This window comes from Lissotriton vulgaris, chromosome 6 (assembly GCF_964263255.1).
Source record: "Lissotriton vulgaris chromosome 6, aLisVul1.2, whole genome shotgun sequence".
NCBI classification, from domain to species: Eukaryota; Metazoa; Chordata; class Amphibia; order Caudata; family Salamandridae; genus Lissotriton; species Lissotriton vulgaris.
In genome coordinates, this window is record NC_141694.1 from 1155163770 (window position 1) to 1155182790 (window position 19021).

Below are 19021 nucleotides of genomic sequence, written 5' to 3' on the forward strand. Positions count from 1 at the left end.
CATGCTTGTTTGATCCCCTATATAGTTGTCCCTTAAGGATGTTGATGTTCAAAACCGTGTTTTTGGTGTCTTTTCACCTCAGTTAGATGGGTGAGTGTGTCACAAGCTCTCAGTTCCAGTGCCCCTTTTTATCTCTTTTTACCCAGACAAATAGTTATTTTGAATCAGGGCTGCTTTATGCCAAAATTGCGTACTGCTTTCCACCTGGGTCAGTCAATCACCCTCCCAACTTTTTATTTCCCACACAAGAGGTTGTATCGGTTGGACACTAGATGGATGGTCAGCTACTATCTCCACCTCACCAAGAACAAACGACTGGATGACCAGCTCTTTTGCCGGTTACTGCAGTGCTAAGAACGGAAAGACAGTTTAGAAAAGCGCCTCTCAAGATAGATTATTCGATTTATCAAAACCTGCTACACTCTGGAGATGAAAGATACTCCAAAAGGACTTAAGGCTCAGACCACTTGGGCCGAAGCACGATTTCTACCATAGCCAGGGGAGTTCCCATTACAGAGATCTGCAAGGTGGTGACATAAGCATCCCTGCGTACTTTAGCTGGACTCTACGGCCTGGATGCTGAAGGGCTTAGATATGTGCACTTTGTGAGGGTGGTTCTTCAGATCTTCCTTGTATAAACATCCAAAAACCAACTACCAAGGGCAGAATCTTGCTCTGTACTCTGCAAGTAGAATTATCCATCAAAAGTCAAATTTACTTACTGGCGGTAACAATCTATCTGATGGAAACTCCATCTACATACTGATTCCTCACCGACCTGCCCCCTTACCCATCTGATGGGTGTGTGATAAGGAAAGGTAGTAAAATTATACTTTCCGTTTTTGGTACTGCACTATTGTGTCTGTCAGTCTGTAACTCACCTCAAAGGCGGGAAAAAATTAATAGAAAATGAAGATGTTACGCTTAATGCTTTAATGATATCACAAGACACCACTTCCGGTGTTTATATGAAGCCAGCACCCTCTGCTGGTGATGTGAGAGCTTTAAAGTTTCCAGATTCAGTCTGATGACTGAAATTGTTTTACAGGTGAGGAATCTGCAGATAGAGTATCCACCAGATTTTTTTTTTTTTTTTACCGCTGTAAGTAACTTTTTCTTCATGTACATTTTATTTCAATAGAAGCAAACTAAGGTGACCATAATACCTTAACGTACCTCTGTTTGCTTCTGTTGCCGTAAAATGACTGGAAGAAAACATAGGTACGATTGGAAACAGAACTGACATGGGTTGGTGTACCCATATTCGTAGGCCACCCAATTTTGGACCACACAGCAGTTAGGCCCCCATTATCAAGACTTGGGCTTTTTCCGAATTTAACTTGAAGCTGGTGATTACAAGGGATGGGCACTCTCATTTTTGGAGACTTGGTTTTCAACATTAGACTTTGACCCAGAACAAGAGAAAGAGAGCGAGAATGAAGAAGAAAAATATAGAAAAAAAACACTGACAAAGGAAGAACGCAAGCATAGAAAACAAGCATTTGCAATGCAATAGGTCTCGCAGTTACTCGAGTTTGAGCTATTGGCATTGTAAATGACATTGCCTTTTATTTATGTTTTCGTTTTTGAAACATAAATATAAGGCATTGTCATTTACAATGCCAATAGCTTAAACTCGCCTGGCCTAAAAAATGCAATAATTTGCTAGTGTTTAAGCTATTGGCATTGTAAATGACAATGCCTTTTATTTATGCTTTAAAACTAATATTTAAATAAAACTCATTGTCAGTTACAATACCAATAGCTGAAACTCTCGCAAATGTGAGACCTATTGCATTGCAAAGGACCCACTTTTCCCCAGGTATAGGTATTTACATTTGGCAACAATACTAAGAGCAGATTGCAGATAAGGCCCAGTGGTGACATAAGCCGGTGATGCTTGCACACCCTTACCCGATTCACAGGCTTCCTTCTAAAGTCAGGAGGATGGCGGGCAGCCCTTGTTGCAGCGCCTTGTGGGTCTCCACATTCAGTTGAGACACATTGTCAAAAGTCCTTATATCACTGCAACACACCTTTGACGTCAGCTTGCTCTGGCACACGCCCTTGGTCATGCGCTTCCCTGCCAGGTGCTTGCACTCGAGACTGTCCCCACATGACGGGTCCCCTTTGCGGCCACAGGCCTCCCCTTCACGTGCAGCGCAGACGAGACAGTGGTTGCAGCGGTCGGGCACGTATCCGCTGGGGCAGCTGGGACTTGGGCATCTGGAGACATCACATTGCGAGCAGCACTTGCTGAGGCCTATCGGGTCCGCCCCGCACTACCCTGTGATCGCGGCCACAAGTAGGCACACTAACATGTTGGCATGTGCTGATTTCTGCATCACATTTTTTTAAACACAATAAATGTTATGTTATGTTAATTGAATTTATTGAGCGCAGCGGTTACCCTGGGGTGTCCTGGCGCTATATACTGCCTGGCCGTAGTAGGGAGAGGATCATTGAGTAAACAACCATGTCTTCAACCCCTTCCTGAAAAGGAGGAGGTCTGAAGTATTCCTCAGATAGAATGGCAGATCATTCCAAGCCTTAGATGTACCTGCAACAAAGCTCCTGCCTCCCCAGGAGGTCTTTTTAGCAGTGGGTATTAGGATCTTTTTTGTTCCCGTCAAACGAAGGGTCCTGGCTGGAGCATACCACTTGAATTTGTTCTTCAGGTGGTCAGGGCCTAGACCATTGAGAGCCTTAAAAGCGGTACATAAGGCCTTAAAGCAAACCCTTTGCTTCACCGGAAGCCAGTGTAGCCTGGATATCTCCTTTTTTACTGAAACGAATTTGGGGGCACCTGCCAGCAGCCTGGCTGCTGCATTTTGCGCAATCTGAAGCCTATTGATGACTTGTTTTTGGGCATTCAAATAGAGGCTGTTGCAGTAGTCTAATCTTGACATAACGAGTAACGTGATCACTGTCTAAATAAATAGAAAATTTACAAAAAGGATGAAAGCTGTGCAGTTCAGCCCAAATAATAACCCTATATTGTGCGGTTTAGTCAAAATAGTAATTAGTGTGCAGACAAGCTCACATGCACTCTGAGATCTGCCGCTCTCCCCTGCCAAGAAATACAACTGACTAAAAAACACACGCTGGCATTGAGGAATAGTCGGAGCAGAAGTTCTGCACCACCGTGAGCATGTTTTATGCACAAGTATACACACAGGGAAGTACAAAACACGAAGGAACAAATGTGTGCCCCGCTTCAAAAGCAACTGCCCGAATTACAGGGTATACTCTTGTTAGGAGTAGAGGTAGTCTGTGGAAGATGAAACAAGGGGAGGGTTTCGTGTGTAGGGCCACCAATGCAGGGGAATGTATGGGCTTTAAAGAGAGAAAGACTGTGTGGGGTGGGATTGGTGTGCAGAGCAGCCTGTGGTTGATAAGGAAGGAGCTGGTATCAGATCTACATCGACCGATGCAGAAGAACCTAAGGCCTAAATGGGGGACGAATCGGGGGGTATCTGGTTTATACTCGAATGCAAAGAATCAAACTGATAAATGTGGGCGGGACAGGTAAACATCAATCGATGCAAAGGAACGTCTAGCCTTGAAAGGGAGAAAACGGGCGGGGGTCGGAACCAGGAACGTAGGTCATTAAACAGGGAAAGCACGGGTTCTGACACCGCAATGTGAAGAAACCAGTGATTCATCACAGGAGGCTGTACCGGATTCACAGCCACCCATGCAAAGAAACGTGTGGCTTGTGATGGGAGAGGGGCGAGTTTCGGGTTCAAACTCTGATGCGGAGGAGGGGTTTTGGGTCCACATCCACCGAAGCACCAGAACCCGTAGCTGATGGTGCAAACTTTACTCTAACGGGCTCAGCCAGATGTTTGCCTTCTGGCTAGCCAGGAAACAACACCACTTAAACCACAACGACACAAAATAAACCATGTGACAATTATTCACCAAGGAGAGAAGGCTTGCTGTAGCCCGGAGGCAGGTAAAGATCTTCGGTAGTGCTGCCAAACACGTGCCTCGCGGGAGGTGTGCGACAGTCTGCTGGAACCGCAGTGACACTCGAAAGCAAAAACAGCACAGGAACGAAGCTTGTTGCGACAAAACACGTCCAAACACAAATAAGTGAAGCCACCACAGACGTTCAGGAGCCCTTGCAACAGGAGCAAGCCCGCTGCATGCTTCGTTCCACACCCGCTCGTGCTGCAAGTCCCACTTGCATGTAAGCACGGGACTTAAGAACTGTCTGAGGACAATTCTGAGATGCAGACCAAGATTTTCCAGCACAAGCTAAAACTTGATACAAATCACCACAAGAAGTAACTAGCAAAAAACACAAGCGCCTCTCGTGGCGGGGGGAGAGGAGGGGGCCTGCGCTATTCACTCGCGGGAGCGATATTTGCGACCAGACGGGCCGCACGCTCCCGCAAGTGAATCTCCTGATGTGCACGCGTTGCCATTGAAGGCAATAGAATGCGTGCACTGCTTGGCTGAAAAGCCAAAGCGACGGCAAAAGGTAATTTGCCTTTGTAGCGCATGCGCGCTGCGAAGGCGAGACCTAAAAAGCTGCAGAAGTGACAGGCAGACCGGAAGTGTAGAATGGTTCATGAAAGAGGTACGTGCTGGAATCCTGATAAGTAGCCTGTGTGTTCGGCACTCGGACATTCGGTTGCGGCCGGCCCCTAAAAGTTAGAACCCTGCACTTTTTGGTTAATGCTGGCCATGTTTTTATTGTAAAGGCAGGTTAACATTCCACTATTTTGTGCGCACATCTCCATTGGGGCCACGGTAAAAGTAGGTATGAAAGTGTTAAGAAACATTAGTAAAATACGTCCCGCTCTGCAGAGTTTGTTAACCTTCAGGCCTCAAAGGTCGAAAACGCCAGTTTGTCGACTGAACCTTTCATGCTTGATTTCAATAAAAGTACAATTTTGAGTAATGGCGGCTCATTTACAGACGTGCTTGTGAACAGTCTGTGTTAGACCTGACATCATTGGCTTGAGTCTCTCCTCCATTTTTTCTGTTTGCCTCTACTGTTTTACGATGTTTTGCTGGTATATGCTTTGGGCGCCGTGTCACTGCTGGTCAGTGCCATAGCGCAAGTGCTCCCGATGTTAAATTGATATGTCTATTGTATCCATGTTTGGCTTATTTGGTTTACTGTCAGTCCCTAGTCTAGTGCACCAGGAGTGCCGGGGCTTGTAAATGCAAATGCCGCTCGTGGGCTTGCAGCACGTGTTGTGCCACCCACAGGAGCGGCCTCGTAAAAGAATGTCTACGGGTCGGTCATTGCGAGACCCACGTGCAGTCTTGTACTGTCACGCAGGCTGCGCAGGTATACCTATTTGCCAGCCCCAACCTTCCCTTACCTACATGTTAGTCACCCCTATGGTAGGCCGTGGGCAGGGTGCGTTGTAAGTGTAAGGTAGGACAAGCCTGACCAAGTTGGCATGTCCTAGTAGTGAAGTGCCGCCATCTTCGTGCTTCACTATTGCGAGGTAGCCTGCTCTCCATTGCTTAGAATGGGCCGCCGGGATTATTAATGCTATGATCCTAGCTGGCTCGGAGAGTACGGTGCAATATCGAGTTTGGTATCCCTGAACTCGGGGTTTAATTACGCATCCGTTGGGGTGGATGGTTTTTGGACTCTGGGTTCGAAAATAGTACTTTTAGAAAGTATCTATTTTCTTGTCTAACCAGATCTGGTCTCTGCTGGTCTTGCGTGTGTGTGACAGGAGCTGGGTGGCTCCAAGAGGTCTGGATGAGTCAGTGTGGGATGAGTGGGACATTAAGTTGAGAGTAGGGGGAGAGTAGTTGTTGATAGCCTGCCTTGCCTGATACAATGCTGGCTCCACCTCCTGCCAAGCGACTGATGGCTCCGTGCCTGCCCTGGACGATCCTGGCCCCACCTCCTGCCAGGAGGACGATAGCTCTGCTCCTGCCGGTGTCAATGCTGGCTCCACCTCCTGCGGGGCGTCTGAGGACCCGGCCCGGCTCAATGAATAGGCCAGGTGCTACTGCCTAGCTCCACCCACCACAGACCCAGGATGTTGGGAAATCCCCGGCATAGACAAAGGGATCAAAGACGAAAAGGGGTATAAGAGAAGGACCCCTGAACTAGGAAATCAGATCACTTCTGACAAGGAACCCTGTAACCAAGGACAAGAAGCCTGCTGATCTAAAGGACTGCCTACCCCTTCTGCCAGTGTGCTGTTGTTGGGGGAATCCTGCTGTGCTTCTTTATTTTTGCCAAGGAACCAGGAGAGAGGAACTGTGTGTGTACTCTCACGCTTGCTAAGAAAATCTCCAAGGACTGGAAGAGTGCCAGTCTCCTGCTGAAGTCACAGGGCTAAAGGACTTCATCTGCTAAAAGTGCTATCTTGCTGGAAGTGTGAATCCAGCACCTCTGAAAGGAACAGCAATCACGACGACCGGACGCTGGGCCCGACCGACGCCAGCAGCAACGCCAGTGAGTGGGAGTACGGCTCTAGCTCCAGAGGACCTCGTGTCTGCACCGCTGCTGATCGCATCAACCGTGTGCCCTTCGACGCCGTGAGCGCTGCTCACTCTGTGCAACTACATCATCGACAACGCCTGCTGAGGCCTGATCGACACCGAAGACGCGACGCCGGAGTGCTCGACGCCGCTGATCATCGTGTGCTTCATTTTCCTAAAGGTACTGTGTTGTTGGGGGTCCGTGTGACTCCAGGCCCGACGCAGCGCTCCTCGCGGTCGACGCCGAACCTGTGGATTATCTTTGCCTCAACGTTGTGTAGCTCCCGTGTGAGTTACCCTGTTGCTAAGAACTGTGTTTCCCAGAAGAAGATTTGCTTGATACTAAAGACTTTTGTGCTAAAGAAGAAACTACCTTTGAACTATCCTTTTTCCTTCCTAAACGTATTTATTCCGATTGTGTACAGTTTTGCCGTTATTTGGTCTTGTGCTAAGCCTTATATAAACAATACTTATTTTTATAATACTACGGTGTCGTGTCCATTTGTAGTGTATTCACTGTGTTACTGTATGTGGTCATAATTGCTTAACGCACAGCCTCTGAGATAAGCCTGTACTGCTCTGCCAAGCTACCGAGGGGGTGAGCAGGGGTTATCGAAGGGTGTGATCCCCTTGCCCTGACTAGAAAAGGAGTGTCCCTATTTGTCAGAAGTGCATACCTCTGCCAACTAGAGACAGCCGGTTCTAACATTGGTGGGTCAGCGGTGAGGATTTGGACTTTGCATTTATGACCCATGTACAGTGATTGGTGAGCGCTACATAGTGAAAGCAGACCATAACGCAGTCACAATCTGATTTGGAAGGATTCTATTTTTTGTTCTCCGCTTTCCTGAAGCTTGATTTTTTTGAACACTGCCAGTTTTAACCATGAGTGACAACGGAGTCACTGCCCCTGCTATCGTTGTTGTGGAGGAGTTCGAGAGGAGTAAGCTAAAGAAATACAAGAAAGATGAGCTGAAACACTTTTGCGACCAGTTTCAAGTTCCTACCACCGGCCTCTCGAGAAAAGATGATTTTTATAAAGCATTACAGGCCTGGTGGGAATCCAGAAATCCCTCTGATGTGGTGGTGGTACCCACAGAGGAAGGGGATGAGGAGGTGCCAGTGAATGGACCTATGCCCTCTCCCGGAAGCAGTGTTTCCTCCAAAGGTCTTTCCCCTGAAGAAAGAGAAGAAAGGGCGAAAGAGCGAGCTTACAACATGGAGATGGCAAGGCTAAAGATAAATGGGCAGTTGGAGTTAGAGAATGCAAGAGGTAGAAGGGAAGCTGATTTAGAGATCAAAAAGTTGGAGTTTGAACGAGAGAAGTTAGCTTTGGAGCGTGAAGCCAGGTTGAGGGAACTGGATATCCAAGCTAAAAAGTTAGAGTTGAATCCCTCTGGTGGCAGCATTCCATCCGAGCCTGCAGAAAGTAAGTTTTACTTCCCGAAAGATGTGATCAAAGATTACAATAAGAATGAAGATATTGGTCAATGGTTTAAAGCATATGAGTTAGCATTGTTGGCCCACCAGGTCCCTGAGAAGAATTGGGGAGCGGGGTTGTGGGGTCGCTTTGTGAAGGAGGGAAGAGATACCCTGTTAGACATGCCTGTAGCGGATAGGATGTCGTATGCTCATATGAAAGATGCTTTAATGTTGCGATATGGCTTAACCCCCGAGCAGTACAGACAAGCTTTTAGAGAATGTAAGAAGTTGCCTGGTACGACGTGGGTTGAATATGTGTCTTATTTTTGCAGAGCCATGGATGGTTGGGTAAAGGGCAGCAACGTGGAAAGTTATGAAGCTCTTTATGATTTGTTTGCTTGGGAGCACTTGTCTAATAACTGTTTTCCAGAGCTGCGCCAGCACCTGATTGATAGCAAGATATCTAACCCTAGAAAACTTGCTGAGGAGGCGGACCGCTGGGTCAGTACCAGGGTCCACAAGGGTCCAGTGGGAGACTCAGCCAAAGGTGGGCAGGGTCCCCAGCAGAAGAGTGGGGGGGACAAGGGTAAACAGAAGGAGTCTCAGAAAGGGCCCCAAAGTAATCCCCAAGGGAACCAAGGGAAGGGTTCCCAGCCTCCCCCTGAGAAGAAGTCAGGGGCCCCGACGGGTAAACCTGTTCATAGGGGCCCCCTAACCTGCTACGGTTGTGGGCAGGTGGGACACAGGTTTTATGACCCCCAGTGTCCCAAAAAGGATTCGAATGCACCGCCGCGTGCACCCCCTCGTCAGTTGGCAAGTGTAGCCTTGGGAGGGGAAGAGATGGTTGTCCATGGTGGGAGGGGTCCCGCAGAAATGTCCCTGGTCTCGCTAGGAGACATGCAAATGGTCCCTCCACCCCCTCTGCCTAGTAACACTAGTAAATATAGGCAGTGGGTGACCATTAATGGCCATAGAGTGGAAGCCCTCAGAGACACCGGAGCGAGTGTGACAGCTGTCAAGTGTCACTTGGTGTCCCGAGAGCAGGTGGTTCCCCACGCATTCTCCCCCGTGATAGCTGCCGACAACTCCCAGAAAGAGTGTGAGGTGGCTCAGGTTTCCTTTGAATGGGGGGGAGTTTCAGGTACTCTTCAGGTTGCTGTGAGGCCCGCCATGCCTGTCGATTGTCTCCTGGGCAATGATTTAGAAGACTCACCTTGGGCTAAGGTGGAGAGAGCAGCGCACTTGAAGATGTTGGGTGTGCCAGAGTGGGTGTGTGCAACCACTCGTTCGATGACAGCGAGTAAGGGTGTTGATGGGGTCACGGAGCCTGAAAGTACGGCCCAGGACCCAGCTGTAAAGGGAAGAGGCAGGAGGCGCGGGAAACCGGCCCCCGTAGTTCCCGTGGTCCAGGAGGAGGTAGACCCTGATGGGGATGCCCTGGAGCCCACAGGGGAACAAATTGCCGAACTGGGAGATCTGCCCGAGCTGACCCATTGGCAGCAGGACGGTGGTCCCTCCAGGGAGGAATTCTGTGCGGAACAGAAGGAGTGCCCTTCTCTTGTGGGCATGAGGCAGCAGGCCTCGGCCCAATCCTCAGGTGATCAGTCAGGGTCACATTTTGTGTACTGGGAGAACGACCTCCTGTATAGCGAGCCTAAGGCTGCTGAGCCTGGGTCAGCCCGTGTGCTGGTGGTCCCCCAGCGCTTCAGAGCATTCCTACTGGGTTTGGCTCATGACGTACCGTTAGCTGGACATCTGGGGCAGGACAAGACCTATGACAGGCTTGTCACCCATTTTTATTGGCCTCAGATGCGTAGGGATGTAGACATCCATTGCAAGACTTGTCGCACTTGCCAGGCGAGTGGGAAAAGCGGAAGGAAGCAGAAGGCTCCCCTCCAACCTTTTCCAGTGGTCAGCACCCCCTTTGACCGGGTGGGTATTGACATTGTTGGGCCCCTGGACCCCAAGACAGCCCTGGGCAACAGGTTCATCCTGGTCTTGGTGGACCATGCCACAAGGTACCCGGAAGCCATCCCTCTCAGAACAGTGACGGCCCCCGTGGTGGGACGGGCACTAATGGGTGTTTTCTCCCGAATGGGGTTCCCCAGAGAGGTGGTGTCTGACCGAGGCACCAACTTCATTTCGAACTATATGAAGTCTCTGTGGAAGGAGTGTGGGGTAACCTACAGGTTCACCACTCCTTACCACCCTCAAGGAAATGGGCTGGTTGAGAGATTCAACCGGACCCTGAAAGGCATGATTATGGGTCTTGAAGAACCAATGAGGCGGAAATGGCACGTCCTCTTGCCATGCCTGTTGTTTGCTTACCGTGAGGTGCCGCAGAAGTCTCTAGGGTTCAGCCCCTTTGAGCTCTTATACGGTCACCCGGTAAGAGGACCTCTGAGTCTGGTCAAGGAAGGCTGGGAGCAATCTCCCAGGAAACCTCCCCAGGATGTATACAGCTACATGCTGGCCTTTCGGAACCAGACTCGGCGCTTCAGAGAACTTGCTCAGGCAAATCTGGAGGCCAGCCAGGAGGAGATGAAGCGTTGGTACGACCGGAATGCCACTCTGGTAGAGCTTCAGCCTGGTCAGGAAGTGTGGGTCATGTCCCCTGTGGAACCTTGTGCGCTCAAGGACAGGTGGACTGGACCGTTTAAGGTTGTGGAGAAGAAGAGCGATGTCACCTACTTGGTGGACTTGAAATCTCCCAGGAACCCCTTGCGGGTCCTGCATGTCAACCGTTTGAAGCCCCACTTAGAAAGGTCCGAAGTGGGCATGCTCCTAGCTACAGATGATGGAACGGAGGAGGAGAGTGAGCCTCTTCCTGACCTCCTGTGTGCTAAAGAGCAAGACGGGTCGGTGGATGGTGTGGTCCTCTCTGACACACTGACCCTTGAACAGAAACAGGATTGTCGCCAACTGTTGGGACAATTCCCGGATCTGTTTTCCTTGGTTCCGGGTGTCACGCATTGGTGTGTCCATGACGTTGACACCGGAGACAGCCCTCCTGTGAAGCACAAGGCTTACAGGGTGACTGACAAGGTCCGAGCGTACATTAAGGAGGAGGTCTCCAAAATGTTCGCGTTAGGGGTGATTGAGTCCTCTAGCAGTCCTTGGGCCAGCCCAGTGGTCTTGGTCCCGAAGGCTGCGGCGCCTGGTGCTTCACCAGAACTCCGGTTCTGCGTGGATTACCGAGGACTCAATTCGGTCACGAAGACTGACGCGCACCCCATCCCCAGAGCTGATGAGCTCATCGATCGGTTGGGGGCTGCCCGGTACCTTAGTACGTTTGATTTGACGTCTGGGTACTGGCAGATCGCCTTGACTGATGGGGCAAAAGAGAGGTCAGCATTCTCCACACCAGATGGGCTATACCAGTTCCGGGTGATGCCCTTTGGGATGAAGAATGCCCCTGCCACCTTCCAGAGGTTGGTCAACCAGGTCTTGGCTGGACTGGAGGACTTCAGTGCCGCCTACCTGGACGACATCGCAGTGTTCAGCGCCAGCTGGGAGGAACACTTGCGCCACCTCCAGGAAGTGTTGTTGGCCCTGCGCGGAGCAGGCCTCACAATCAAAGCCAGTAAGTGCCAGATTGGGCAGGGTTCTGTGGTGTACTTGGGGCACCAAGTAGGGAGCGGCAAGGTTGCCCCCCTGCAACCCAAGATTGATACCATCCTGGCTTGGGCACCGCCCAAAACCCAAACGCAGGTGAGAGCCTTCTTAGGACTCACGGGTTATTACAGGAGGTTTGTCAAGGATTACGGCAACATCGTGCTCCCCTTGACTTCGCTGACTTCCAGGAAGCAGCCACGAAACGTGATCTGGACTGATGCCTGTCAAACGGCCTTTGACACCCTGAAAGCTGCAATGTGCACAGCACCTATACTCCAGGCACCCGACTTTTCGAGAGAATTCATTGTTCAGACGGACGCTTCAGAGCATGGCGTGGGGGCTGTTCTAGCTCAGGTGAATGAAGAGGGCCGAGACTTGCCTGTAGCCTTCATCAGTAGGAGGTTACTTCCCAGGGAAACAAGGTGGAGTGCGATAGAGAGAGAAGCATTTGCTGTGGTCTGGGCGCTGAAGAAGCTAAGACCCTACCTGTTTGGGACTCACTTCCGGGTTCAGACAGACCACAGGCCCCTCAGATGGTTGATGCACATGAGGGGTGAAAATCCGAAACTGTTGAGGTGGTCCATTTCTCTACAGGGGATGGACTTTACGGTGGAACACCGCCCTGGTACAGAGCACGCCAATGCTGATGGTCTGTCCAGATTTTTCCGCCTTAGTGATGAGGACTCCCTAGGTTAAGGGTAGTTCTCCCCACATTTCAGCTGGAGGGGACACGTGTTAGACCTGACATCATTGGCTTGAGTCTCTCCTCCATTTTTTCTGTTTGCCTCTATTGTTTTACGATGTTTTGCTGGTATATGCTTTGGGCGCCGTGTCACTGCTGATCAGTGCCATAGCGCAAGTGCTCCCGATGTTAAATTGATATGTCTATTGTATCCATGTTTGGCTTATTTGGTTTGCTGTCAGTCCCTAGTCTAGTGCACCAGGAGTGCCGGGGCTTGTAAATGCAAATGCCGCTCGTGGGCTTGCAGCACGTGTTGTGCCACCCACAGGAGCAGCCTCGTAAAAGAATGTCTACCGGTCGGTCATTGCGAGACCCACGTGCAGTCTTGTACTGTCACGCAGGCTGCGCAGGTATACCTACTTGCCAGCCCCAACCTTCCCTTACCTTCATGTTAGTCACCCCTATGGTAGGCCGTGGGCAGGGTGCGTTGTAAGTGTAAGGTAGGACAAGCCTGACCAAGTTGGCATGTCCTAGTAGTGAAGTGCCGCCATCTTCGTGCTTCACTATTGCGAGGTAGCCTGCTCTCCATTGCTTAGAATGGGCCGCCGGGATTATTAATGCTATGATCCTAGCTGGCTCGGAGAGTACGGTGCAATATCGAGTTTGGTATCCCTGAACTCGGGGTTTAATTATGCATCCGTTGGGGTGGATGGTTTTTGGACTCTGGGTTCGAAAATAGTACTTTTAGAAAGTATCTATTTTCTTGTCTAACCATATCTGGTCTCTGCTGGTCTTGCGTGTGTGTGACAGGAGCTGGGTGGCTCCAAGAGGTCTGGATGAGTCAGTGTGGGATGAGTGGGACATTAAGTTGAGAGTAGGGGGAGAGTAGTTGTTGATAGCCTGCCTTGCCTGATACAATGCTGGCTCCACCTCCTGCCAAGCGACTGATGGCTCCGTGCCTGCCCTGGACGATCCTGGCCCCACCTCCTGCCAGGAGGACGATAGCTCTGCTCCTGCCGGTGTCAATGCTGGCTCCACCTCCTGCGGGGCGTCTGAGGACCCGGCCCGGCTCAATGAATAGGCCAGGTGCTACTGCCTAGCTCCACCCACCACAGACCCAGGATGTTGGGAAATCCCCGGCATAGACAAAGGGATCAAAGACGAAAAGGGGTATAAGAGAAGGACCCCTGAACTAGGAAATCAGATCACTTCTGACAAGGAACCCTGTAACCAAGGACAAGAAGCCTGCTGATCTAAAGGACTGCCTACCCCTTCTGCCAGTGTGCTGTTGTTGGGGGAATCCTGCCGTGCTTCTTTATTTTTGCCAAGGAACCAGGAGAGAGGAACTGTGTGTGTACTCTCACGCTTGCTAAGAAAATCTCCAAGGACTGGAAGAGTGCCAGTCTCCTGCTGAAGTCACAGGGCTAAAGGACTTCATCTGCTAAAAGTGCTATCTTGCTGGAAGTGTGAATCCAGCACCTCTGAAAGGAACAGCAATCACGACGACCGGACGCTGGGCCCGACCGACGCCAGCAGCAACGCCAGTGAGTGGGAGTACGGCTCTAGCTCCAGAGGACCTCGTGTCTGCACCGCTGCTGATCGCATCAACCGTGTGCCCTTCGACGCCGTGAGCGCTGCTCACTCTGTGCAACTACATCATCGACAACGCCTGCTGAGGCCTGATCGACACCGAAGACGCGACGCCGGAGTGCTCGACGCCGCTGATCATCGTGTGCTTCATTTTCCTAAAGGTACTGTGTTGTTGGGGGTCCGTGTGACTCCAGGCCCGACGCAGCGCTCCTCGCGGTCGACGCCGAACCTGTGGATTATCTTTGCCTCGACGTTGTGTAGCTCCCGTGTGAGTTACCCTGTTGCTAAGAACTGTGTTTCCCAGAAGAAGATTTGCTTGATACTAAAGACTTTTGTGCTAAAGAAGAAACTACCTTTGAACTATCCTTTTTCCTTCCTAAACGTATTTATTCCGATTGTGTACAGTTTTGCCGTTATTTGGTCTTGTGCTAAGCCTTATATAAAAAATACTTATTTTTATAATACTACGGTGTCGTGTCCATTTGTAGTGTATTCACTGTGTTACTGTATGTGGTCATAATTGCTTAACGCACAGCCTCTGAGATAAGCCTGTACTGCTCTGCCAAGCTACCGAGGTGGTGAGCAGGGGTTATCGAAGGGTGTGATCCCCTTGCCCTGACTAGAAAAGGAGTGTCCCTATTTGTCAGAAGTGCATACCTCTGCCAACTAGAGACAGCCGGTTCTAACAGTCTGGAATGTTGTTGCATGCATACGAGCACAGCTACAAACACTACTACCCGTGAACATATTGATGCATATTGTCAAACGCAGAAAACAACAGTTAATCCATTTATTATCAACTTGCTGCCTGCTTGCCATGTAGATGTCAGCATCTTAGACAAGACTGTAGAAATTTCTTTGGATATTATTTTACAACAAACTTTTAAACGCATTGTGTTTCACAATCCTGTTTTGTTTTTGTTGCAGGGTGGTTGTTTTAGAAAGCAGGCCGACCGATAACCCTACAGCTAATAGCAATTTATATATTCTGGCTGGTCATGAAAATAGTTATTGAACAGCTATGGATGCAGTCCTTCAATACATCACCGGATGCACACTACCGCTGCTTTGCAAGTAAAAGCTTGAAATTGTGCTTCGGCTGCAGATTCTCAGAATCGCCTGTTTTCCCTTAATTTATTTCAGCATGAGACAAAGATGCGGAACATGTTGCTATGAAGTGGTATGGAGACATTACAAGCCCTTTGTTTCCTGTGATTGACTGTGGGTGGAGCATACAGGAAATACTGTACCTTAATACTTTATTTTCTTCGGCATGATTACACTTTAAAGAATGTATATATACTGTTAAAAGGCTAAATAATTTTAATGCAAGAAAATATTTTATTGGTTATTGCGTTATTTAAAGACAAATATATTTTAATTGTTACTCAGACCTGAAAAAGTTGGTTTCGTTTTTAAGTGCTTCCAGTGATAAGGAGAAAATAATTTGAAAAGTACTTTTTAGTTCACTGTCCTTTGTTTGTTCTGTTAAACATATGTGCCGTACCTAAATGCTAACTTTATTGTTGCGTACGTTGTGATTATCAACAGAGAAGCCTCTTTCTGTAAAAAACTGTGAACATAAGTTTGTTTTTGTTTTCCAAAACCCAACGTTGCTTCCTTAGGTGAAATTTCCTCTTACCTTCATATGGAAATGTCATCCTTGGGTGATTAATTTGCACTTTTTCCGTAAAAAAGACGACTCTTGTCTGCCCAAATCAAATATAAAGTCTGTTTCCTTCAAAGATGATTTTGTCTAATCCTCCCTCCCTAATTGATTTGGGATCCTACTGCGCAATGGATAAGGCTGCACTGGCTCTTCTATTAAGATGTTGTGGCATTTAGAATTTTAAGTAGATATTTGGGGGAAGATTGGGAGGTCCAAGTAATTGCTGTAGGCTCTGTGTCCCTTTGAGTTCCAAATATGGTCTCCTCTGTTCCTCTTGATCTGCCAAATGACGGTATAGAAGGTGCTCATCTCTGATAGTTCACGTTTTCAGATTTCTTTTCTCAGCTATTACCTTAAATATGGTCAAGCAGGTAGTTAAATTGCAAGAGTCCCAAAAGAGCTAAAGAGGGGGACTTGTTATTATGTGATGCACGGTGGTCCATAGAGTCTTTGACAGCTGAATCACGTGGGCCTTTCAGTGCCAAGTCAGGGGGACATTGTTTCTCAAGGGAAAGCAATTTGCTACAAGGCTGAAGAACTCGATCCTCTGATACGTTTATTATGGTACTAGTAAGAGTCCCAATGGCCATGGTATGCAGAAGCCGGTTTTCAGTTACTCTAGGGGTGAACAGTGTCATGCCTATTCCCTCTGGAAGGTTGTTGACATGTTCGAACAACTCAACCTGGAAGCTCATGTCCATTAAAGTATTTCATGATCACATGGGCGAATAGGAAAAGTTTCTTCAATGAATCCATTCAATTGTCTTAATTGAGTGAAGCAATATTTCTATTCTTTTTTACCCACGTCTTCTCAGTAATGCTGCTCATGAGGCCTTTTGTAATCTTGATGCAGTGAGTTTTGTCATAATGCTGATCTTTTAGTCAGCTATGATGAGCTTGGTCCTTAAGAGAAAAAAATCAAGACAACCACTGCCAAATAGGATATTTGCTGCATCTCTTGGTTTTCTTAAATCCAGGCAGTTTCTGTAGCTGAATGTCATCATCCCCATCTCACCTGCAAAAAGATAATATCCTTGACCTCCTTGCATTATGCCTAGGAATCTCATAGAGGCATCTTTTTTTATTGTAGTATGCAGGTCTAACAAAGATGTCTGCTGCATGATTCTTTGTCCAGTATAAGCTTTCACCTCCCTGCTGTTTGTGGTTGGCTGGAGTCGACACTAGGTTGAGTGAAGGGCAAGCAGAGAAATAATTGATTGATATAGACACTTACTTGGCCTTCCTCCTTCTGAATACCTGCCTTACCATACGCACAAGTAGATGCCGTTGCTCCCACCTTGGCACAGCATGAAAAGCATCTGGTGTGGATGGCACAAAGAAGAATGGTATGGCATGTTGCAGATTGGACCTCACTAGGGCCCCTTTCAAATTCTTAAACCGACAGCCTCTTTTTGGAAGACCATTTTACTTCGCGCTTACTCTCTTCTCCAGGTTTCCAACTAGATGTTGAGGGAGAGAACACATCAAAGTGTGCCTGATTCACCATGACATTCCTTCAGTTTATCCTATTTTGCAGTCAATTATGCTTCCACACAATAACAGAAAGCAAGGGGCACTGCCATACTTAGTATATTATACCACATAAGTGCTTAGTTTTAATGTAATCTTTGTACATATGGGTAGTATTTTTCAGTAAGAGTAACTTTATAGTATTAAAGTCATAGACTTAATGTAGATAGTGGTCCTGCTATGATGTACAACTGTCTTAACTGTACAGACGTTGATTTTGTTATATTAAGTATTAATGTAACTGGGAATACTATTTTCAGCACACCCGAAAATATTTTTTTTCTGGGGGAGTGCTATTATTCACGAAATGGATGCAGGTAATGGACACAGTGCATTTAATAACACTAATGTATTTTTATTACATGTAATTTAGTAATGAAAAACAAAATCTTGTAATTTTTAAAATAACTGTAATCTAAGCTGTAATCTTTTTATAAACTTGTTCTTAATTTGAAAGCAATTACACTGGTGTTCATATTTGCACAAAATATTGACATGTAATGTATTTAGTCAAAAGGTTAGCTGTTACTGTGGACATGCGCTGGCTTCAAAATGCTGTTTATTTTTAATTGTGGTGTTTTCATTCTAAAAAAAACAAACCATCCTTCAGCACTACATTTAATATGTGGTCTTTTGTTCAAATCAAAGTCCAAAAGCGACTGCTTCTGTTTGCTAAAAACGCAATACTTTTCTGAACTAAGTCTGATTCAGAGTAGTGGTACTGTGATGTGACACTGCAAGAGTTGTGTGAATTATCTATTTTATGTACATTATTAAAATCATTGTAGCTTTCATTTTGAGTGCACATTAAGCATGTAATTTATGTAAATCATATGAGCAGTTACATTCCTTAGGATGGAAAATATTGCCGTTTAAAGGTGTGTCGGGCCTTTTGTATGTATCCTTGCCTTAAGAATATTTTTTTATCATCTTTAGTATGTTAACAGGTGGCCAAATAATTTAGTTACTACCTCATGCAAACAGTGTAATGGATACCACACATCACAACAACTTCACTTTGGATGAAAGTTTCTTATGGTGGATGTTTTCATATGTAGATAGCACGATTTGGCAAAATGCTCATGCTTTGCATCTACTATTTTTTGCAAGTATGTTCACCAAAACAGATAAAGTCCTAAGTGATTTGCAGTCTGCAAAGTTGCTGTTCTAATGTTTTTGAATATGTTATTGATTGTACATATTGTAAAATAAACACGTTTTCTAACAAATCAGTTTGCTTCTATTGAGTTTATCGCAGTTTGGAAAAAGATATAAAAAACCTGTTTGCTGAACTCATACTTTCAATCTAATATTCTAGACTACAACAGATTTACAATTTCATAGTTGACTCCTTTTTGCCAATTCATTGACCCTCCAAATGACATTGATTTCATAGCGATTTCACAAAATAATGTTGAAATGTACAGTATGCGCATGTTTTTACACTAATGGTAAAGTGCCTCACAATTCTCCATTTTACAACAAGATTTCTTGTGTATCATTAAAAATGAACATGCAACTGATCTTCTGCACAACTGAGTTGAAGCAAAATAGTTTATAGGTATCAGTGAAAATAATACTGCCAACTCCCTTTTAAATCACATTCATCCCTTTATCAAACATTGTTTCCTCTGCTCACTGCAACTACTGCTCTTTCTTAATTATCTCTGCATCATCTGATGTGGTCCATCACACCACCCTGCCTCTGCCCTTCCCTCAGTTGCTGTCTCAAGTAGAATACTTGAGTGGTTCTCCGTCTTACTCTAAAGTATTTAATTTATATTTTCCTGATGATCTCTGCCCTCAACACTGAGCATGCTATTGGTGGGATATTTTCTGGGACTGTTCACTGTCTACACAAATTTATTTAAATTCATTGGTGATATTAATTCCCTGCCTGGCTTTTAGTATCAGCTATATGCTAACCATACTCACATTTTCTCATCTTCCCTCTTGCCCCTCAAACAAATATTCTGATAGAGACTTCTAAAAGCAGATTCCTTACCTCGTGAATTTTCCAAGGTGTCAGACTGAATCTGGAAACT

General features: G+C 47.1%; 1 protein-coding gene across 8 annotated transcripts in view; it reads left to right on the plus strand.

Moving 5' to 3' along the window:
- MAP4K3 (mitogen-activated protein kinase kinase kinase kinase 3) overlaps window positions 1-18205 on the plus strand; it is a 1209829-nt gene extending 1191624 nt beyond the window's left edge. For all 8 annotated transcript variants that reach the window (XM_086927230.1, XM_086927231.1, XM_086927232.1 and 5 more), the window contains one exon: window positions 14705-18205. In XM_086927230.1, coding sequence (XP_086783356.1) covers window positions 14705-14792 — 88 coding nt within the window. In that variant the 3' untranslated portion in view covers window positions 14793-18205. The remainder of the gene's footprint in view (window positions 1-14704) is intronic.
- Window positions 18206-19021: the final 816 nt, after the last annotated feature.